The sequence below is a fragment of the Lampetra planeri genome, chromosome 39 (genome assembly GCF_965212315.1).
Source record: "Lampetra planeri chromosome 39, kcLamPlan1.2.h2, whole genome shotgun sequence".
Lineage (NCBI taxonomy): Eukaryota > Metazoa > Chordata > Hyperoartia > Petromyzontiformes > Petromyzontidae > Lampetra > Lampetra planeri.
This window is the reverse complement of record NC_136145.1, coordinates 7,941,675-7,965,718: the sequence shown is the minus strand read 5'-3', so window position 1 is coordinate 7,965,718 and position 24,044 is coordinate 7,941,675. Positions and strand designations below refer to the sequence as shown.

Below are 24,044 nucleotides of genomic sequence, written 5' to 3'. Positions count from 1 at the left end.
CAACGTAGCGCTCCTAAACCATGAATGCACAGTCCACCAATTGTGAGACTTTAAATAACCCACTGAAATCACCACCGTCATCATCATCATTGATTCAAGATCAAACCACTGTTGGATTAAGGCCTCCCCTTTCACTATTTCTCACCATTCGGCAATGTAACAGTCCACCTTACATCTGTAAACAAAATTCTTTTATTGCACCATCTCTGCAGTGCACGGCCTCTCGGGCGCGATTGTCCCTTCAGATAAATGTACGTACTACGTATGTTGAACTTCTTTTGCATGGTAAGAATTGATAAGAAAAAATAACTTACGTTTCCCATTTGCTTGACCATTCTTCACCACGCGAGTCGGTGCGGGTTGGGAAGAGGAGCGGCGAACCTAGTTCAATTCCCGCTCACGACCAATAATAGTGCCGAATATTTGAACCGCTATTGGGCCTCCCCTAGGTCGATTCAGCCTTACATGAGTACCTGGTATGGTGTGTAAACATTACCAGTGGGGAGACACATGTACCGTGCTTGCTTTCATAGGTGCTCACTAACAGCACTTGCCCCAACAATCTGTTAAAGGCTATATGAGGGATGAGGTGTCTTTGTGAAGTTGAAGAGCGGCATTGGTTCGGATATCGCTCGTCACTTTTATTTTTTTAGCCGTGGCCCAAATTTGAACATGGATCGCTGGTTTCACCGTTCATTGCGCTAATCACTCTATCACCGCCACTCTGTAAGGGCCTGATAACTCCTGATGTTGATCAATTGTTGAGTTCGTCGGGTCTCCCTGGCAAATGAGATACCTTGCCTTGAGTGAGACGAAGAAGGGCGAGTGAGATGAAGGGTCATTGCATGAAACATGAGCCTGGTACACGGTGAACTCTTGTTTTATCCTGGGTACTTGGGGTGAAGATATGGCCTGTATAAAACCAAAAAAACTACGTATTGTAAAACATTTCAGCAAGGCTGTAATTCCGTATTGTTTACCTTTTGTGGAATAGGGTGAAAGACCCGTGGAATGTTTCGTCTGTTTTTATTATTTATTAAGGCGATCAGTCACTGAGTCGCAACTAATGAGCGACTAATAATACCCAGCACAGGATTGAGCGAGCGTGGAATATCATACATTATGTTATTTTCCTTTTGTAGCAACCACGGATAATCCACATGCAGAGCATAGATAGTTGACTGCGCGCCTATGTGCAGTATGTGGTTGCGTTGTATGAGGTAGTGCGGTTAACGTGGAGGAAGCTTTTTTATGGTGGAGGGGATCGATTTTGTGTACGCGTAAGCGGTTCCTGGACCGCGCTCCTACAATCTCAGCCGCCCAAGTTCAATTCCCTGCCCCATGCATTGGGAAATGTGGCCCGATGGGTTTCTTAATGTCACGAAGCTCCGACGAAATACAACCGAACTCACCGTGCCCTTTTCACCCCGTCATTGTATCCATTGGAGATGATAGAGGGCACCGCCAGATGTTTTTGGCCAGTTTTTTGTTGGCAATCCCCCCTCCTGTTTGACTCGCAGCGGGAATATTCACTGTGAAACGCAGCAAAGAGGCTCTTGCTTGATCTGTTTTGAGTAACGCGACCGCTGTGATGTTCGTTACAAACGCCCGCCCCGCTTGTTATTGAAAAACTTTGCGTGGACGGTGGAGGGTTTTGAGCAGACGCTGTTGTGACATCGGCATCCTCCGAATGCACTCTTTGCCGAAAGCATTTATGGTTTCGGACCTGCTTAACATTGTTTGGCTGTCAATGTTCCGCACTCATTCACGCGCGTGTTATACAAGTCACAAGTTCGGTTTTATAACTTTTCATTAAGATCAATCGCATATGGGGGCGTCGGCATTTCTGTCCCACGGCTAAGTGTTGGGACAAAATTGGCGCCTTGAAAACACTTAGCGGGAAGTAAAGTCTCTCTGCCCAAAGGTGTTAATCTGCGCACTCTTATTAGTGTCTCCCATAGATGCAAACTGCTAATTTTGGTCATGGTGAGATGTATATAGATACTTCTCTGTATCTCTGTCTCTATCTACTCTTCGACCACAATTTTTGTCATCATCCGTTATTTCTCTATCCGCTCCCGGATGAAAGCCTTCTGACATTGTCGTCCAGTGCTGCTTACCATCCATCTCGCTCCTGCACACGAACAGATCTCAATGCTCCACATCTGCAGGAGTCCCCGATCACTCCATCGATTATATATTTATCGGTGTCCATGACTCGACCAGTCGGAGAATGCGAAAATAGTTGGGGTGAAAAATCATGTCGCGTGTGCCGCTGGACTGGCGGCGGTGGGTGGGGCTTACCGACGCCATTGGGCATCATCAGCCACGGCACGCTGGGTGTGGGTTGTAGAGGGGGGAGGGTTCCCCACCTTCGGGCGGCAGGGATGTCAGGGCACCCGTCATTTTTAAACGGGCATGAATAATCGGCCACAAAAAAGTAGTTGATTTACAATTCAAGCATTCCAGTTGTAGGCGACGCAGTGATTGTAGAGCGAGCCTGAGAATTCTGGGGTGTTTAGCGATGTAACCTGCTGCAAGCCGCCAACAGCACGAGTGTGGCGTGTCCGTGGTAGGTCACCTCCTTGGCCTTGCTGTGTGCCCTACGGGAGAGATTGGACAGTGTGTGTCTCTCTCATCTGTGTGATGTGCACGTGCTGTGTTAGCGCTGAAGCAAAATAACGATTATTTTACTTGAAGCGCAGGCAACCGTGTCTGTTTAAAATTAACTTTCCCCAGCTTGAAGTACTTAATGCACATAGCTTGTGCGTTTGTTTATGCATATATATGCGTGCACGGGGTGTAGCAGTGGTTGAAAGCGTACTGCACTGTGAATCCGGTGACCCGAGTTCGATTCACGGTCACAGCGCACACCAGTAGCGAGTGGTATCTCGGCCGGTCCTGGCCCCTGCTCCCTTTCACCAACCTGCACCGGCCAGTGTGGTGAAGTATAGTCAAACAACACCCGCACGACTTACACTGCTGGGGTATACCTTCATTCCGCAGTCGATTGACAGCTTAATATTCAAATGGGATGGGAGCGGTGGTGCACAGGTTAGCGCACCGCACTTCGAACTCAGTCCGCCTGAGTTCGATTCCGGGGCATGGCTGCCATCAGTAGAGAGTAGTATGTGAACCGGTCCTGTTCTTTCATCTATCACTGAGCAGTACTGTGAAGTATGCTCAAACCACCTTCATGACTGACACGGCATAGGGGAAGGCCTTCACCGAGGAGTGGATTATTTATAATATATACGCGGACGACTTGAAGCGCCACAGCAACAGATAGAAAGGGAAATACTTAACCCGTGGTAATGAAGTGGGTAGGCAGGGATTTCTTTGAGGGAGGGGTTGAGTTTGTGTGACGAGCGGACTGCGCCGGTGATTGATTTACGGCATGGTGCCACAGGTCAACAGCTGTGGACTCCCGAAGTTCGCGTGCCCACGTTTAATATCCCATAAACCCCGGCGACCTCGCGCGCCGACACGCGCCATTAACGCTTCGTGAAGATAACTTACGTACGCTCGTTTTTTATTGTTGTTGCCTGCCCCTTTTTTTCGGCCTTAAATGATTTTTGTTCTTTTGCTCTTTCATTGAAAACGGTGAAGGTAATGAATGGAATCTCCTTTTTTTTTCTTTTTTTTCTTCTCTGTCACTCGGCATTCTATTGGCGTAATTCTGAACAGATTTTAACGGGACATGAACCAAAACATTTGTCAGGCAACGTGGAGGACGGGTGGGTTGGTCCCTGTTGTTGGGAAGAGAGAGCAAAAACAAATCCGCCATCTTGAAATAAAATGGTGGCCATTTTTGTCCACCCCAAAGAACGAGGGAGGGTGAGCGAACTTGCACTTCTAGACGTGCTAGGAGGCTCTGATTTGTCACAAATATGGTCAAGTTGATGCCAACAATGAGCACAATCTGAAAACTAAATTTTTATATTTGCCCCTCCCCCCATTTGGGCCTCCCAAAATGGAAGGATGAGTTAACCTTACTTTCAGAAGAGCTAGAAAACTAGAATTTTGCACAAATATAGCCAAAACAACAAAACTGCAAAGTTAATGTTTTGGCTTCCCCTACTTTGGCCCCCAAATTACACACATTAGCGTAGACTTGAGGTTAAATAACGATGACTGTATATATTTGCGGCAGTTGCCCAAAATATCACTCGGAGGAAGCGCAAAGGCGATTACAGAAAGAATAACTTTTGTTTTGAGGTAAACACGAACATCGTGAAACAATCTTAACATAACAATACGTTAACACGGAGAGTTTAACACACAGCCCTTGGTTCAAAAGGGAACTTCCGAGCGCAAACTCAGCTGACAGCTGCAACTGCCATTCTGTGCCACGGCAACAACAATGATAGCAATGCATCAAACGTTTGGCTTATAAGTTATTAATGTCGATGCGAGCATGCACCAAGGGTTATGTAAATGACTGCAGTCCCTATGGCTATGGGACTTCAAAGAACAATTATGAAAAAAGCAACATTGCCCACGATCCCGTTTGCGTGTTTTCTGTCTCAAAATTCTCCGAGCGGCGATTGCAAAGTGGTGGCACAGGCGTTGGCGTGCTGCCCATGCCACACACCCGAGTTTGAATCCTGGCCACGGCTGTTTTCAGTGGCGAGCGATATCCGAACCGTCCCTGGTCTCACCCCTCTCCCGGTACCCCACCCGCCCTTCACCAACGCTCGCAGTGACCAGCGTGGTGAAGTACAGGCAATAACAACGGCGTGGAGAGGCCTGCATCCCATAGCGGTTTCACAACAAGCTCTACACACACACAACACAATTTAATCCCTGGGGAAAAAATGGCTCTCACTGCAGCCTGAACTGCAGCTGCTGTTGCTGCTGCTATAACTGTTGCTGCTACTACTGCAGGTGTAGGCTGGGGCACTTGTTGTTGTTGGGTTCTGCCGATGTCCGTCTCCACTCGGAAGCCGTCCCTCATCTGTAGAGTACAGAATTTCCTCCACCTCCGATACAACCCGGGGCCAGCACCTGTAGCAAACAAACACGGGGGGGACTTTCTGCTTGCATCTGGATACCCACGCAGCGAAACAACAGTGCTTGTTTTGTTTCATTATTCTTTTTTTATATTGCAGTTTATAAATGTAAGTATGTGAAAAAAGGTGGATATGTATCAATGACAATAGTTTATACACACTTGCGGGCATATGTCACCTTTGCAGAAGAAGGTTAGTTGGCAAAAACATCAGTTCTTTCCATTCAATGCAGATGTGTTTATTTGGTTTATGTGTGTTTGAGAATACACACAGCTACACACATAAAACTACTAGAACGAAAACAGTATGATGATGAGGTGGATTTTAGGATGGTGAGGACGACGATGATGCTGATGATAATGCTGATGATGATTGTGATGATGATGATATTGATCTTGGTGTCAGTGATAATGCTGGTGAAGATTACTGATGATATTGCTGATCATGAAGAGATGATGCTGGTAGTGATGATGACACTGTTGATAATGGTGCGTCACTGCTACAGGATGCGTTTTGAGCAAGCGGGTGAGCGAGTAAGCAAGCTGCAGCCTGCCAATCCCTGACTCTCTCGCGCTCGGCTGTCTCTGTCTCCCTCTCCCACTCGCGCAGTCTGCTCGAGCATGGACGTGCGGAACACCGTGTCTCAGCTGAAGCAGCTTGAGAACTGCACCATCATCGAGGGCTACCTGCAGATCCTGCTCATCCGCGACCCCAGCCCCAGCTACTTCCGTGGGATCAGCTTCCCCAACCTCACCATGATCACCGACTACCTGCTCCTCTTCCGTGTCTACGGTCTCGAGAGCCTCAAGGACCTCTTCCCGAACCTCGCCGTCATCCGTGGCAACCGCCTCTTCTACAACTACGCCCTCGTCGTCTTTGAGATGCTCAACCTCAAGGTGGAGCAGAAGTTGCTTCGCCCCTTGTTCCACGTGGGCCGAGGGCGTGTGGGCTGTGTCTCCCCGTGCCGTGTCTCCCCGTGCCGTGTCTCCCCGTGCCGTGTCTCACTGTGCCGTGTCTCCCCGTGCCGTATCTCCCGTGCCGTGTCTCCCCGTGCCGTGTCTCCCCGTGCCGTGTCTCCCCGTGCCGTGTCTCTCCGTGCCGTGTCTCCCCGTGCCGTGTCTCCCCGTGCCGTGTCTCCCCGTGCCGTGTCTCCCCGTGCCGTGTCTCCCCGTGCCGTGTCTCCCCGTGCCGTGTCTCCCCGTGCCGTGTCTCCCCGTGCCGTGTCTCCCCGTGCCGTGTCTCCCCGTGCCGTGTCTCCCCGTGCCGTGTCTCCCCGTGCCGTGTCTCCCCGTGCCGTGTCTCCCCGTGCCGTGTCTCACTGTGCCGTGTCTCCCCGTGCCATGTCTCTCCGTGCTGTGATGGACTGGCACCACTGCGCTGCCTGGGTTGGCTGGTTGTGCGGTGTGATCTGTGTCTGCGTGCCGTGCGGCACCTGTCCGTGAAATCCTGCCAAAGACCCATCTTGGTTCCTTCCTTCCCTGTGATTCCTCCTGGTGTTGTTTATTAAGCATTAGGTAGTAAGTGCACTGCACTGAGTTTAATTCCCAGCCATGGCTAACAGCGGTGGCGGTGAGCGACTTCTGAACCATGCCCGGGTGGAGGGGGGAGTGGTCGACGGAATGAGAACCACATGGGGTGGAGGAGTCGACAGCGGTTGCCGTATGGAATGCCTCGCTTTTGCCATAAGAATGTGGAAGCTCCACCCCTGGCTCAGTGCTGCAAAGAAGACACAAACAGTGCCCCTAAATTATTATTGATAGAGGGCGGAGAAGAGCCACGGTGGGATTTTTTTTGTTCCATTGAAATTTAAACGGGTATCGCATCAGATCTTCCCATTATACAGCATCATTGCCTGCATATGATGCTGTGTGTGTTGGTTAACTCGTCCTTGGGTTGGTTCCTGGTGCGATGTGCAAAAAAACACCAGCACCAACGAGGGCGGCTGGGCGTGGTGCTGGTGTTTTTTTGCGCCGTGCCGGCCTCCATAGGTGCTGCTCGCTAACAGCACTTGCCCCAACAGCCTGTGTAGGCTACATGGGCGATCTTTGTTGTCTTTGTTGTTGGGTCAGTTTTGGGGCCAACAATGAGGTCACCTGGGCTTTCCAGACAGACAATGTCAGGTGTGGGCATTAGATGCAATGTGCGTTGTCCAATGATGTGCGTCGGTCACAGCCAAAAACAAACAGAATGGCCTGGAGTTCCTTCACCTGGATTGTACACCGTCAGCCGTGATCAATCCACTGCCTGATGAAGTCCTCCGCAGGCTGTCACCACCTCTCACAGTTCTGTGAATCAGCAATTCATCAATCTGCTGCACACGAGCTGATTCATGGCTAGTATATATAGCGTCCGTGTATTTGCGTGCATTTATACAGTCCTTTGTGTTCGTGTGTATTTGTGACACTGCTTGAATTGTTTTACCCTTGCGAGTATTCAATATTTGACGGCAGTGGCAATGTTATTGGATCGCACACTATTTGCTGCGAGTCAGAAACGTGATCATTAATGATAAAACAGCGGAACAAAGAGTGAAAAGTTTGCCTAGAGGAGAAATGAAGAGATGCACGCTCGGAATTTTCATACAGAGACCGTGAGAGGGACACATGGAGTTGTGTTAATGGCATCATTCAAACTGTTCGGAAAACTAAGCGGGCTTGGGCACGGCGCATTGCTCGAAGGGGGACGATGGCCGATGGTCAGGCATAAGCGACGGATCGGCAGTCGGAGAACGCAACGCATCCGAGGAGATGAAGTGGTGCATTCAGCTCGTGCGCAGCTGCTAGGGTGGACCGTTACGTCGCAGGATCATGAGAGATTGTGGCGGAACCTTGGTGGTCGGGCGGGGGGGGGGGGGTGGCGAGGTCATTATCCAGCAGTGGATTGACCACAGACGACGATGTTGACGATGCGTGGCAGTGGTAGCGTTGCAAACCCGCCGGTGTGCACTGATTTTTGCACGGGCCGCGTGTGGTTTTTTTCATGGACTTGGCCGGCCCACAGAGTTGGCTCTGTGATGGGACGCGTTCAGCTTGTGCATCTGTACACCCCACCCCCACCCCCGCCCCCGCGCGTGCGCGTGTGTGTGTGTGTGTGCGTGCGTGTGTGTATGTGTGCGTGTCGCGATGTTTTCATAACCGCATTTGCCTCATCGGGGGGTGGTTTCAGGTGCCCTGTTACCTCTCCGCCGAGACACTGACGAGGCTTGTTGGTGCGCGGACGAACGCGCGCGCGTGCCTGTGTGTGTGTGTGAGCGCTCGTGGCTTTTGGTGCACGCGCGTGTTTTCTTGTCTGCTCGCGCGCGCGTGCGTCCGTGTGTGAGGAGCACGGCTGCTTGCGTGCACGCTTGTGCACCGGCTTGCAAAACGCGCTAGCGTGCGCGCTTTCGTGCGACGGTGTGCGTAGGTGCACGTGCTCTGAGACACGGCTGAAGTGGACAGGCCAAAGGGGCCAAAGGGGCCAAAGGGGCAAATGCACCACCTTTCTCCATCCCTCAACTCAACCCCAATACTTTTAGATGACCGTTGTATGTAACCGACAATGTTTTAAAATTTGTAAAATTGCAAACACGTAATTATGTGCTCGCAATTATAATTAATGTGATAATAGGTTAGACCAGAGGACGCCAAAAGGCGTACAGCACAAAGACAATGCACTATCAGAGTAATGAGAGCTCGGGTGAGCATCTACATCATGGGACCTCCTTTGCCAGTACCAAAATATGATAATAGTGTTTCCCCTTTTTTCTGGCAACAAAACAGGTGTTAAGATATTAAAACACCAAACTGTAGCCTTTTACAAGGAATCATTTCTGCATTAACCACAACACTTGTGGTCAGAATGCAAACAAAAAACATACTCTGATAATACTATTGTGGTTAATGCAGACATGATTTCTTGCTTAAGGTTTCACTTTGGTGTTTTAACAACTTCTGAACCACGCGGCTCTGACTGACCCCCCCCACCCCCGCGCGCTCTCTGACCTCTCGTCGCGTCGTTATCGCTCCGTCTACGCAGGAGCTGGGCCTGTACGGGCTGCGCAACATCACGCGCGGCGCCGTGCGTCTGGAGAAGAACGAGGACCTGTGCTACGTGGCCAGCCTCGACTGGACGCTCATCCTCGACTCGGTGGAGAACAACTACATCCAGGGCAACAAGCCCGTGAGCGAGTGCTCCGACATCTGCCCCGACCTGCTCATTAACGACTGCAAGTGCCCCCGCACCAGCTTCAACGGCCAGATCTCCTTCCGCTGCTGGAACTCCCAGCACTGCCAGACAGGTACGCCACGCAGCGCGCCGTCACCTGCTCGCAATGCCCGCCTGTCACTCACCCCCATAGCTCACCTGTAGCTCACCTGCAGTTCACTTATATTTTACATACAGCTCACCTGTAGCTCACATGTAGCCCACCTGGAGCTCACATGTAGCCCAGGGCTTAATATGTTACTGTATATTATCCGGCTTGCTGGTCGACTGGAGTAAGTGGCATCGAACGAGTAGCCACATCCATAGCTAGAGGCATACGGGCCTGTAGTGTTCTGGATAGCAAAACACCTTCTGGGTCACTGACCCAGGACAGACCTGACTCAAGTTTAAGCCCTGCCAAGTAGATCACCTCGAGTTCTGAAGCTCACCTGTAAGTCACCTGTACGTCACACGTGGGCGCCGCTGTGAGCCGAGCGATTAACAAATGAATGAGCACTCGTCATCCGCATGCGACAACGCAGAGCGCTGGGCTGTGTGGAAGACCTTCATCGTGGGTGACGACGATGAGTTCGCCGTTTCCGTGAGCGAAATTCCGTGCTGGGTCGTGCGAGGCGGGGGTGCGATTGCGAGTTCTGGCGGTGGCTGCGTCGCGAGCAGAGGCCCGTGCGCTGTTTGTGGCCGCTACGTTTGCGCGTCCGGCTTGGCCTGGCAAGGCTGCACGGACGTCGCGTGATTGAAGCCGCGAGCGCGCGCGTGCTCACTCGTGTTTATACGTAGCAAATAATTTATTTGCGCGTTTGTTTTTTTAAAGAAGTATTTTATGATGTGTAGGTAAAACAATGGGCTAGATTGGTTCCTAAAAAGCAAATGAGGGAGAAAGTGTGGGGATTAATGAGGGCTTGGCAGTGGCTATTTCAGAATTGTTTTGGAGTTTGGTGCGCGCTTGGTGAAACGCATCCACGGAGTTGGCTCTGGCTCAAGTGCGGTTAGCCCAGAAAAATACCTTCAAGTTTAAAGTTGATTTTGTTTATCCAGGTGAGATTTCAACAAAGTAGGGACGACCTCATTGGCTAGGCTGGCCTGGGTCACCAAAATGACAGAAGCTAAACAAACAAAATAAGGTACAGCAATGAAACGAATAGAAAGCAGGACGAAAACAACCATGTCACTCGAGATAATCTCAAATATTGTACAAACACAAATCAGTGTTCAATAATTAATTTCCTGTAGCACAGCTCGGCTGGAGCAGATTATATTCCGACTGACCAGATTACAATTAAAACGTGTATATACTGAAGCATGAAACAGATACGGGGTGATTATTTTACTAATATGTAAACAGCCAAGCATATATTCGAGTCAAACCCAATTGTAACTGAAGTTATTGCAAAGAATTGACAATTTAGTATCAAATTGTGAATCCACGCGGGGCATCGCCAAAAACCGGCACCTCCTTGCCGAGCGCCATGGTCACCGTTCCATTTCCGCCAAAACTCACGGAACGGTAGCCGCAGCTGACTCCCATTTGCCGTGTTGTCACAACACTCCACGTTGGCAGTGGCTCGTAAGAATAAAAAAATGTACGTGGGTCGGGTGCAGGGGCAGAGGGGCAGTGGAGGGATCGGTTGAATCGGAGCAGAGGGTTTGGCTAATCTCGGCGCGGTGGGCGACGCCGGCGGTGGCGGTGGATGCGGGTGACTCCTAACGCTATCTAGCGTGCCGGACTGTGGCGGGCGGATGCCGGATTAGACGGCGCTCGCAGCTGTGACCTTAAACAATGGTCCTCGGCGGGAAAGCTAGTTTTGTACGGCCGCTTCCTCCAGGGCAGCGCCGTGCCCCGCTCCACTGGGCTCTGGTGGAAGCGCCGTTAAGCTCTTTCTGTGCCCTGTTGGCATGAGCCGGGTGCGGCGTCGTGGCGAGAACGCGGGGTGCCGCGTCGTCTCTTGTTCGGATGTGGGGCGCACAACGAGGAGGCGTAAGTGACCGCGAGAATGGAACCCCCCCCCTTCCCCAACCTCCCTTTTCTCGCGTACCCAAAACTGTCGCGGGTCCGCTGAGCTCTCAAAGCAGGTGAATGGAAACTGCCGGCTTGCCGTCCCTTCCGGGGGCCAGTCCGCTCCGCCACGTGGCGGGGGGCGGGTCCCGCCGGCGCCGAAATTGGCTTCGAGCCACCGATCCTCTCGGGGATTCTGCCTCGTGTGGCTGGCGACAGCGACGAAGCCCGGCTTCCTGCCGCCTCGTTTCCACGTGTTTTCATAAGCGCTTTTTATCGGCATCGTCGATAAACGTGGAAAGGTCTTCCTTTAAACGCGCTCGCAAAACAATCCCGCATCCTCCCCAGGGCCCTTGGTGGAATTTGAGCTGCGCAGGGAACATCGGATGGGCTGCGAACGTTTCCCAGCGCAAGCACGCCGGTTGAACTTCGAGTGACGCGGAGTTTAACGTTTGCGCGTCCGTCCCGTCCCCGCGTAACGCACGTCGCTCTCGTGGGAACCCGGGTTATCGTGCATCCTGTACGGAATGCATTTTTCTCCTTGGTGCTTTTCATGACCCCCGCCCACCTGCTGCTGTGTTGTGTACTCGAAGTCGTCACGCGCACATGCGCGTTCCGATCGTGACGATCGGCGGTTGTAAATATCTCTCGAGACGATTATATCCGAGGTCTCACCTGGTGAAGCGAAATCATTTTGAAAGTGCCTCCGCTTCCATCGTGCAAGTCACAATGAAGCACATCAAAACAATCGACGCGGTCACATTGACACTCCGTCCTCTCTCGACGGGTCAGCGTCTCTTGAGCCGGACAGCGTGTGACAAGCAACTGGCGTGGTTGATGCACGTACACCACTATTGCGCCCTCCAGTCACCTCCTTAACTGGTCGCGCGGAATGTTTCACTTTTTGTGTTTGAGCGGTGACATTGGTGCGCAGAAGAGATCATGTCCGACCGCAGCAAAGTCCACTTAAATATACAGTGCTTCAGAGTAATAAAGGTAGTCCCCCCAAGTCCTTAATCGACCAAGGAAAGTGTCACGAACACAGAGGCTGAGCAGTCTAGGTTTGATAATAATTTAATAATAATTTCAACTTGTGATGCTCATCTGCGCAGTAGTCGATCGCTCTCAATGAGAGAGGTTGTATGATTCGTATATGTTGTATGTTATTGGTTCATGTGACCCTGCCAGCCACTAGTGGCCGCTATTATTACCGCAAACCAACAAAAATGTATTCCTTAATCATTTCACGATTTGGAATCGGAGCAATCCATCGGATCGCCGTTGGCACGGCTGGGTGGGGGTGGATAATTTTACACCCCTACTCCGCGGTAATGTTTACCTCTCCTCTTTCACTATTTAAATCATCAGTTCAGAATTTGTTCCGAGTGTATTTTACGTGCGTGTGTGTGTGCGTGCGTCGCTCTGTTTGGCGTGAACCGCGTGCGGTGCAGAGTTTCCGAATCGGCGCAGCTAGGCTCGACGCGGGGCCGCTGGCGGTGCATCGCGCCCCCGCTGCTTGGCTTGCCCTTCGGCTACGGCTGCTCGCAGTGCTTGTATCGGATATCTGCCTTGTGTGCGCCCAAGCTGATAACAAGCCGGAGAAATCCTTACGATGAGGGCTTTGTTTCTGACAGACACGTCTCGGACACGTGGAAAGGTGGCGCGGGTTAGGAGCGTGCCAGGAATTCCGTGGAGTTATTTTACTCGCGAATCGGCGATTGTGTGATTACATCTCCCAGCCCCCCTCCCCCCCACACATGACGGTGCGTAACGCCGCGTGCCATTCTTGCGAAGCGTCATTTTTTTCTTCCTGTGGGTATGCGTGTTAACAAAATATATGTTTAAAAAATATGCATTAAACAAACCCGCACAGCAGACACCACAAAGTTGAGTCTATTAACCGAGGCCGCCGACCCTGCCTGGGATTTGACGTGACGCTATGAGGAGGTGGCAGCGGCGGCGGCGGCCACCCCCGCTGCGCAACATCGGCCGCACCCCAAGCCCGGCGAGTCGACGGGGCTCGGCCCACTCGTCGATGACCGCACACGAGGAACTAGTCGCACCCCGTGCAACGATACGTCGTGTGGGCGCACGCCACCATCTCACTGGGGGGGTGGAGGGCAGGGTGCGGTGGGGGGGGGTGGTACCCATCATATTTGTTTTGACTCGGTAGAAAAACGGGATCTTCCGGCGCTGGAAATAATATCGGCGAGCGAGGTCGAGCCGCCCCCGACGGCGTGAAAGGAAAAACTCGTGAGATTAAACACTGGCAGAGTGGCCGTCCCACGTTCCTGCGGTGCATCTCGACCCCGTTCACATCCTGAAAATCTTGGTGGGGGGGTGTCTTTTGCTTGGCGGCGCGTACTCGCGAAGCCGGTTTAATTCCCCGAAATTAATTGTTATGTTGAAAACGTGGGCGGGAAGGTGAGAACGCCGACATGTCCTGACAGCAGCTTGCAAGGCAAATGGAGAACGCGACGGTGCCATCCGTGGCTTGTATACCCGTGCTGTTGCTCAGAGTTATTCTAAAATCAACTACGTCCTGAGCTAGATTTCGAAGTTACCATTCTTGTTCTCTTTTCCTACAATTTATCATGAAAAGCAACATACCAATGTGCCCAAACAGTGACATTCTTAATCGTCACTTGCCTTTTTTGCCCGTCCAAGGACGGGTGTATGGCAGTAAATTTGAAACTTGCAACCGAAAAACGGACCACGACGTGATATTAATTGCATCAATTCGTGTGCAATTTGTAAGGCCGCGGTGACACAGACTTATTTCATTTAAAGGTTATAATCCCTTGTTCATCATGACGTCCTTTTTACTTCTATGTCTCAACAGCGTTACGGAGATCGCGTGACGTGAGGGTTCTGCTTTTGTAGTGAGGGTTGTAAGTTGACACTGAGGTCACCCGCTATTGGACGACGTCGCATGTTCATGACTATTAATGAGGGGGACTGTTCGATGTGGAGTGACGTCACCTGCTCATGATTATTAATGAGGGGGGGTGGTGCTCCATGTGGAGTGACGTCACCTGCTCATGATTATTAATGAGGGGGGGTGGTGCTCCATGTGGAGTGACGTCACCCGCTCATGATTTTTAGTGAGGGTGGGGGTCCATGTGGAGGACGTCACCTCTTCATGATTATTAATTAGGGGGGCTGGCCGATGTGGAGTGGGACACACAGACATTCTTGGCTCATTATAGTAGTAAATTGCATACTTCATGCTACGACACGTGGCTCAGAAACGTTGACAGAGAAAATGAAACAAAAGCTGAGAGGCACAAAGCGATGGATTAGAGAACACAGGCAAGTCAGAGACATTATTTTGCCTCTCAAGACAAGCCGGTTGGCTTGGGCAGGACACGTCACTTGAAGGGATTATTGCCATTCGTCGAGACTAATGACGGCATGACAGCCAAAGGTACGAATGCGCCTGTGCGGAGATGGAGCAATAAAATCGGAGAGGTGGTTGCGAAGGGGGAATGTGCAGGAAGCGATGGCTTGGGGAGGCTTTCATACAGCAGTGGATAGATTAATTGAGAACTCGCGTCTAAATTGAAAATTTATTTTTATGTTTAGTTTGTCCTCCCACACCTCCGATTAGCACGGTTGGCTACGTACGGTGCGAAATAATTTCAACATACATCAAGTCTGATGATGGTGATGACTTGTTCTGCTTTCTGGCCACCGCACCTTCTAAATGGCACAGCCTCCCTTGACAGCCACACACAATGTTTTTGCATGGGGCCTTGGTTACAAGATACAAGTATCAGTCCAGCGCGATTCATGAATTCTCGCGATCCGCAGGTTGGCAATTCGATCAAAGGACACATTAATTTTTGCGTCTTTTTTTTCTTGAATCGTTTGTGTTGCTTCTCATTTGTTCCGACTGTGGCTAGTTGGGGCATCGAGTACAGTTGAGACCGTAGGAACGAGACAGAACGTACAAGATAGAAAATACAAACTAGGCAACCCCAGTATATGCGAGAAAGTACAAACAAGACATTACATGAATCTTGAATCGAATATTCACCATCCATTAAATCGGTGCGGGCGGTGCCTGTAGTCTAGAATAGGTCACCTAGTCTCTGATCTGTCAATATGGCTACTGATGGGTCGGCCTGTCCTCTGGCGGCTCTGCTTGTCTCATGGGTCGGGTTGACTGGGTCGGCATGTCTGACGTATCGGCTTGACGCCGAGGTCTGTTTGTTGGGGGTGTGATGCCACGACCCGCGGGATGGAGGTGGGTGGCGTGCGCCACTGTTGCATTTTCTTCTGTCTGGTTTTTAATGCGGCGTCGATTGCCCAATTGGTGATCATTTAGTGACGTGAAGTCGAACAAAACCCCACTCAGATTGCCGTGTGAGAATGACGGTGGTCGTAATGGCCTGCAGGGTGGGAGTATCCCGAGTAATAACACGGTACAAACAAGATGCAGCTTATAAGAGCGATTCTTTAAAAATATTAAATATATCGTATCAGCTTGGGCACAACGGTTGTGTCGTAGAATATGTCGGAGACCTGGTCCCCATCATCAGAATGTGGAATTTCCATTGCCGATGAAAAACGATGACTGCCATGTGCTCATTTGAGCAAGGAGGAGCCTATTTTAACTTCCGACTCTGCGTGTTTGTTGGTCTAAATAATGCGCACTAAAGGGCCTGGGTTGTAAGAGCGGTCATAGCAAGCCACATCGCGGGGATGCCCTCGTCCAGCCGTTGCTTGACCAACGCACACACACTTGTGCCTAAAGAGTTAAAAATAACGGACGCGGCGCGAAAGGGGCGGCCGTGCGTCGCTGGGAGAGAGGCGACGCAGTCCGCCTGCTGAAGCGTGAGGAATGCGTGGGGCTGGTGCTTGGCAGGCAGAGAGGGAGGTTGGTGAGTGGGTGGGTGGATTTGGGTGGGTGGGGAGGTGGGGGTGGGTGGCCCTGACAGTGGCGCTCACACACACACGTGTGTTCCCATTGAGACCGTGTCCATAAGAGCCTCTATTTTAACAGCGTTATGTAATTGTAAAGCTCCAACACGTCCCCCCTTGTTAGATCTTTATTTAAGTTGGGGTGTAAGCGATGCGGTATTTTTATAATTTTTTTGGCAGTTTGTCAGTGTTTGTTTTATTTATACTGTTTGTTTTTAAGCGCCGTTCTCTGGCTCGTTATTCAGCGCCCGTCGTGTGTTAGCAACGGCAACTATGCCGTTTTAGAGAATAAGTTGCTGTAAAGCGTTCAAGCACGCTAACCTACACTGACCGGCATGGTGAAGTATGGTGAAATGGATCTGCAAGACCGACACGTGGTGGGGAGGCCTTCATCCAGCAGTGGAATGACCCAGGGCTGTGAATTTAGAGTGTGGAAGGAACCCATACGTCCGAGATAAACTTGCACCAAGGAGATTGAACCATGAATTCAGTTTGCGCGCAGTTGCCAAGCGGATTGCTACATCGCAGGATCGTGAGAGATGGCGACAGTATAAGGAGGCATTCATCCAGCAGTAGATTGACTGTGACTGATGCTGACGTGTATACGGCATGAGGTTATTCACTGCAGCGTAGGGAGAGAGGTTGGGTAAGAGCGGTTGTTATAGGAAAGCATGATCGTTCTTCTGGGTTCGTGACCTCACCAACAAAACAAGTTAATAAACCCGGTCCAGGTACACGTATTGCACCTGGATTGGGTCTTTGCACGAAAACACATTTTTATCTCTCAAATAATAAACTGCGCGCCCGTGTTTTCGACGCTCCATAATGCTTTGCCACCAGTAATGTTGTTAACTTCCTCCTCGCCGCCCCCGCGCATGACGGCCTCGGCTTAACACGCGGATGCGAGTTAAATCGTCTTTGTCTTGGGAGGGATTCCTCCTCCTTGACTGGAGGTGAGCGGCGCAGCGCGAGGTCACGGCGGGTCACGGAGGGTCACGGAGGGTCACGCGGTCGCGTTTTTAATTCAAGCAAAGCCCCCTAACTCATGTGGCCATGGAGCGGGGAACGGTCGTCCCTCAAGGGTCGGGTGGCGGAGGAATGGAGTCAAACGTGATTTCTAGGATTGCCGCACATTTTTATATAAACTTCGGAGAAGTTTATATTATATTACCGTTGAGGTGCTTGCTTAGGAAAACCTTCGGGCGGTGGCAGTGGCACGCTGCCTTTACGTTGAGCGCCGCGATGCTTGCACCTGTCTGCGCCTTTTGTTAACGAGCGCCCGCCCGATGACGCACACCCGCGGGCAGCCTGCCGCTGAGGCTCGACTTGCCACGTGGTGCGAGCCCGCCGCCACCTACCCGCTGCCTTGGCAGCCGCCCCGCCTGGATCATGTGAAACGTGTCCCTTGCAAGCGGCTGGCATGGCAGCCAAGAGGCTGTGACACTCTTTAAAATACGGTCACATTCCCCAACCTACCCCCGCACATCCACGTGGAGCCTTCCACCTGTGTTGCGCCGCACCAGCCTTTATTTAGGCATGTGACGGCCCCGGGACGTACCACTCTCGCGGCGTGGGCATCACGGGGTTGGATGCCCTCCCCTTGTCACTGCCACCACCACCTTGGACCCGGCGCCAACGCCGCATCCAACGGTGACTCATACGTAAGACGAAGGCTGCTGATGCTGGCCGGCGTGCCGGGTTACCTAACGGGAAGCACAGTGCCCTTTCCCGGCAGCGTGGTGCCATCTCCGAGCCAGGGGGCTATCGCCGGGCGAAGGGTGGGGCCCTTGCGCAGCTTCCACGTACGACGCGACGAGCAGCAGCAGCAGCAGCATTTCACCCCCTTGGTCAGAGAGCTCCTTTGTGTTAAGTACACGCGTGTACAGCAAGTACGCCTGCGTACAGCAAGTAGGCGTGCGTACAGCAAGTACACACGTTTACAGGTGCACGTTCCAAACACCGGCCGAGTTTGGCCGAACGTGTTTAGTGACCACCGTGGTGGGAATATATGACGAAAAGCGGAGCTCGCTTGAATTGGGGCGAGCGCTGGGATGTCATCGCCACAATGTTTTGAGTGTTGCTTGTTTTAATTTTTATTTTATACCCATTGCAGGGGGCTTTCTGGCCAAAACTACAGATGTGGGCAATGGCTATCTCTAAGCGATTGGAATCGTGGTTTGTTAGTTTCGGTGAAAATATTTTGTGAAAACACACGGACTAACAGAAGAACGCACTGATTATTTCCAAGGCCCAGATATGAGCAGGCCTCTGTGCTGCCGTAAACACTGTCAGGTGCCGCCCCAGTGCGCGTGCGTAGTCATCTCATGACGTCGTCTCTCATTCTCTCGGTCTCGTGGGAGCTGCATGGGATGGTAGGAAGGCTTCAAGCCTTTAGGTGACGCTAAATATAGGATGGCAAAAATGTGTTTTTGTCATAAATGGACCGCAGAGATTCGTGCAATCCCTGTTTGGCCAGAGACAAACCTGTTGTTCATCAGATTCCACCGATTCTGGAATCAAACTGGTTTCACCGTTTCCGGTGAAACCAGTTGCAGCAAGTTACGTGAAGGGGAGGGGGGGAAACATGTTTTGAAGTGAAGAGCAAGATAATGAAAGCGTGTGGCATTGAGTAACGTGCGTGAGCGCACCGCGCGCCCGCGTGAGTGCGCGGAATGTGTTGTGACCCCTTCTACCTTCGCGTGATGTTTCACGACATGAACTTTACATTACAATCAAGATACACCGTCGTCATCGTCGTCAGCCGTGAGCGGTCCGCTGCTGGATGAAGCCCTCCACGGACAATCTCCGTCTCTCGCAGTCTCGCGATGCAACAATCCAACCGGCACCTGAACACGAGATAATTTTACTGCTCCAGCTCCGCAGCGGGTGTCCTTCAAGGCACGTTCCCTCCTTTGGCTGCCACTCCATCGTTAGTCTCGACCGCCGACCTTCTAACATCGTTTCCTGCCCCAAGCAGGACGCAACGTGGGCCTCGTGTTTGCCACATGGCCGTGTGAATTTCAGTATCGGGTTGGTTCTGGCTCACGTGCTTGTGTAGGTTCTCCCGCCTCTATCTCAGAATTCTCGGCACCGAGGTCGGCGGAGCGGCGATTCTTTTCCGCCCCGGTTGGAGGAGGCGTCCTTCGTTTTAGCCGCGCGTGTTCGCTGTTGTTTTTGTTTCGCAATCTTTTGGAAAACACGAACGGCGCCAGCAAAACAATCCGCGCGGACGCCCACGAGTCCCGGCGGCTTCGCGCGCGGCCGATCGGCTTGCGCGCGAGGATGAATGTCAAAAAGGGATTTAGGATTTGTTTTAGGGGGGGGGGGGGCGGGGCAGCCGTGATCTTATTTATGGACAGGTATTACGTTTGCCGGACCATCGGAAAGGGCAGTAATCCAGTTGTGACCCCTTTGCGCCTCACTCTAGAGTGACACGGCTTATTGGCCTCAACAGCGGCTCTCCCTACCTTTTCCATCTTAGCGTAATTTTAAATCCCTTGTTGTTGACGAGGAAAACTGACGCGCGGTACCAGTGGTTTAGGTTTTACAGCGCCGGACGACCTGCGCACGTGCGTGCCGCTAATTGGCTAGCTTTGGGTTTCCATGGTAACCGGGCCGATGAAGCGGACGCTCTAAGATTCTGCTCAACAGAGCCGAGCGGCAATGCATGCAGGGACAAATCCTCTTTCTGGTGAATTGCAGTTTTCAGCCGTCATGCGGAAAGAATAATCATCCATACATTACAAGGTTATTACCGTTGATAATTGTTTTTTACCCTTTTATCTGGCAAGAAAACTGACACCTTTATTTTACAAGGAGTCATGTTTGCATTGACCACAATACCTGCGGTCGGGGCATTTACCCCGAGCTCTCATACTCTGATGGTGCATTGTCTTTGAGTTGTGCACCTTTTGGCGTCATCTGGTCCAACACCATGTGAGACTAGGCTCTAAGAAAAGCTGTCTCGGGTGTGGACCAATCAATTTCAAGGACAGTGCATACATTATCAGAGTTGTGTTTTTTGTTTCCATTCCGACCGCAGGTATTGTGGTCAATGCAAACATGACTCCTTGTAAAAAAAGGTGTCAGTTTTGTTGTCAGATAAAAGGGTAAAAAACAATTATCATATATTGCTACTGGCAAAGGAGGTTCCAATGGTGTTATTACCGTTATTGATATTTGCCAACATCAATTTCATCAGGGCTTGGGAGCTAAGCAGAATTATTCTGCTTGGTTAGTACTTGGATGGATGATTGTTATGATTACTAGTGTTACTTGAAATGTGTTGTTTGCACAGGAAAACTACTTTACCAAAGGCGTTTCTATTCCTTGTTTTGCAATATTTCTTCGAATCTTATTCCTCACTCTAGATGCACTATTTTGCAATATGCTTCTCTAATCTTAATGTTCACTTTAGTTAAATATTTAAATCATAATTAAGTAATATATTGTAACAAAAAATAATTTGACTTTTTTCATTTCTTTATTTATTGTATTTATAATTCTCATGCGACTTTCTGCAAACGTGTTTTAAATTTTGTTCTGTTGATGAAACCCGATTCAAGAGCTCACAGGGCAATTCTAAATCAACTGTTCAAACTTTTCAAACCACCAGGGCCTGCCAGGTGTTGGTGGCATGAGGCTGGGAGGTGTGGCCGGGCCACAGAAGTGTTGAGTGTTACCCCCTTGTATGTACGAGTTTTATTCGGGTACCTCATTTGCTTCGCACATGAAGTCAAACACTCTCTCGTGAGCAGAACTCGCCAACAAACATCCCAATGCAGTTCCATTCCAAAAGAAGACACCGAAGACTTGGTGAGGCTTTCCGACGTAAATCATTCACGTTATAACACCTACCTCTGCTGGAATGTAATTTCTTGAGCACCAAAAGCCCCCCCCCGTGTATCAGCAGCCGGGCTCTTAACACGGGCCAAGAGCATAAACCCATTTTGCCCAGGATGTGACGCAGTTTGCATCTCGACGAGCGTGCGGCTCCGCACGGGAGCCGCGTTAGGCGCCGTGTACCAGGTGGCAGAGCTATCGATGTTGGAAAATTACCCATGGGCAGGCGCGTGGTCCATGCCAACCTGGTCACAACAAGACACACAACCACACGCACACGCACGCGCGCCCACCTGTCGGTTCCAGAACTCGCACGCGGAACAAAGGACATCTGAGCCACAGCGTGTTGACTGATCGTTTGTGTTGTAATAACACGTCCGTTCCCAATATTCAAAACAATCGTAGGAAAGAGGGGAAAAAAGTATATGAATCCAAAGCAACACAATGCAGGAACCAAGCGGCGCTGGAGAGCGTTTATCGTTTCCCACGACGTGCGCACTCGGAAACACAATTTGATTCACGAAAGCTGTCGCCCCAAACGCAAGCTTCCTTCCCGCTCCCACCGCGCCCCCCCTCGCCTCAAAAATAAAAACCTTCACGGGAGGATTTCCGCTGTTGGGCTCTACGAGAGTTCGCGGAGCTAAAAGCAGAGGAGCCTTGCCCTGTGTTTGTTTTGAAAAGGTAAACTTTGCCGGAGTGTGTGGCCAAAACCGGTCCAATTTCTTTGTTATCCGGCTTCTCTTTGTCTAAATGCGTCCACGCTATATCAGTTGGGCGGCACAAAGTGGGGCTTCCCATCTTTTCCCGGGCAGCTGACGCACTTCACCCGGGACATTGTTATCGACACGCTTCCGCTAGAAGGCAACTGTTGCGATGCACTGAGTGATCCGTTTTGATGTTGCGAAGGCACGGTGCCCGCCGAGACTCTCCGAGGGCCCGCGCTGTCCAAGCCTTTTAGAGTTTTCCGCCGAGCGTTGGCACGGGCGGACGTTGCCGGACCGTTCCCAGGGTTTCCTTCCCTGAGCCGAGGCCACCGCGGGCGTTCCGGCCAAACGAGCGGAGCGCGGCGCGGTTCTGAAGTCGCTGCCGTTGGCCGGTTTCACCGCGGAGCCGGCTCTGGCCGCACCGGTGCCAAGCCGGCGCGCGTGTAACTTGGCCGCGATGTGACTGCGAATCTTGCTCGGCTGAAACCGTTCCGGCGCTCCAGCTAGCGGCTGCCTGGTGGCAACGGGGGAACTTCAGCGCTGTCAGTTGAAGCCTGTTTGGTAATTAAGGGACGTATAAAAATTTAAATCTGAACCATTTGATGTCGGTCAGGGTGCCCAGTTGTATCGTACCGCCTCCGACTCTTGTTCCCTCAGTTTCTTGGCTATGAAGGAGAGCCACTGCCCGAAATGTTGATTTTTTTTTTGTTCCTCTTCAGAGCAGGACTCTTGACATGATTAAACATTTTCATATTAGTGGCTGTTCATGGCCATGTCGAGAGAGCTCCCGAAATTTGCAACTCGGTAACTAGAGGAAGAGCGGTTGCGAGCAGCGCGTCCGGACATGGCGACGCCGTGGGATGTCTCTCAATGGGCGGTTGGAGGGGGGAACTGGCTCCGGTCCCCAGCTACGCGGCGGCCGTCTGTCTGTCTGGTGGCCGGTGATGAACAATCTGTCTAATGAACAATCTGGCTCCGGCAGTCTCCTGAGCTGGGCCAAGCCCCGCGCGGGAACTCCATCACTCGCGTGCTCCGCTCGCACGGTAGCGACGCTGTCAGGGGTGGCAACGGGGGGGGGGGGGGGGGAGTTTCCGCGACCTCCCAGCGCGTCTCGTAAGTGCTGGCCTAAGTAACCCGACCTGAAGCATTGGGCCCTCGGGCCCCGGGGCCGCAGACACGCCTGTCTAGCGAGGGATGTCGATGGCCGTCAATAATTGTGGTTATTTATAATGCGGGGGGACGCACTCGCTGAGCGTGCGCCTGGATTCCTCCCAGCGCCTCCCGCCCGCCACTCTTGTCTCGTCAGTTTCTATTCTTCCCTTCGTGGCGGTCGTCTTCTTGCCGTGTTTATCCTTCGTTGTTTCTGTATTTTCTGCAGTGCTGGTGGTTTACGCTCTTGCGGTCACGCAAGAGTTGCGCGTAACTCTGCGGAAACGAACGTTGCGTAAGAGCGCATCCTGGCACATGAGGAATATTCAATGCAAATTTCATACCTCTTGGTCGAACCCTTCCCTGAGCTCTCGGGGCGACCTCGTGAGAGTTAGAGGGAGCACAGCGTATCACTTTGTTCTGGAACACGTGGGAGGATGTGAGTCTGCCCCACACATTATTTTGGGGGGGTAGGGGTGTGGGGACCCCTAATTTTTCTGTCGCTAAAATATGTTTTGGAAAAGAGTCACGTTCTCAAAGCTCATTAATGGAGCACGATGCAGCACTGTCGTTGGCTGTGTCTCCACTCTGCACACAAACGGCACGTGTCCAGAGCCTGCCCCAGTTTAGTGCCGTGCTTTACAGTAACTACAGAAGTATTGAATGCATGGTGAATTCTAGAATAGACTCGTCGTTTTCATTGGCATTTTCTTTACCTTTCTTAAATATTCGTTTACATTTTTATTTATTTTAAAACAAACCCAATATAACCATCATTACAAGCTGTAAATGGCCTCAATTTGGTCTGTATGCAAATAACAGAGCCTTGTTATAACACCAGGGCACTCCACCCCCGGCATTAACCTGCTGCGCTTATACGTCGGTATCGGCGTCCACGGGAGTTCTTAAATAATCACTGCGTACGCAACCCCCCACGTATCTGTGCGCATGCAGAGCCTTCTAGACAACGTCGTCCCGTATTTAGACTGCGGGAAACAAAGTGTCAATGCGCGTGCATAGGGCTCGGAGAGAGCGGGGCGAGCGGCGGTTGCAGATCTCATGTCGGGGTTGCAGCCCGCATCACGGCACTGGTGGCAGTGACCCGCGTTGGCACCCGGCTGGGGTAACGCAGTCACGCGGTCACGCGGTCAGTGACGCGCGCTATAAATACGCGGTGGTTCATGCGCCCTGGCGAGGGAGCTGACCTAGTCGGTC

General features: G+C 51.5%; 1 protein-coding gene across 5 annotated transcripts in view; it reads left to right on the top strand.

Moving 5' to 3' along the window:
- LOC144731579 (insulin-like growth factor 1 receptor) overlaps window positions 1–24,044 on the top strand; it is a 119,533-nt gene that overhangs the window by 7,224 nt on the left and 88,265 nt on the right. For all 5 annotated transcript variants that reach the window (XM_078612733.1, XM_078612735.1, XM_078612734.1 and 2 more), the window contains 2 exons: window positions 5,622–5,908; window positions 9,027–9,288. In XM_078612733.1, coding sequence (XP_078468859.1) covers window positions 5,622–5,908; window positions 9,027–9,288 — 549 coding nt within the window. The remainder of the gene's footprint in view (window positions 1–5,621; window positions 5,909–9,026; window positions 9,289–24,044) is intronic.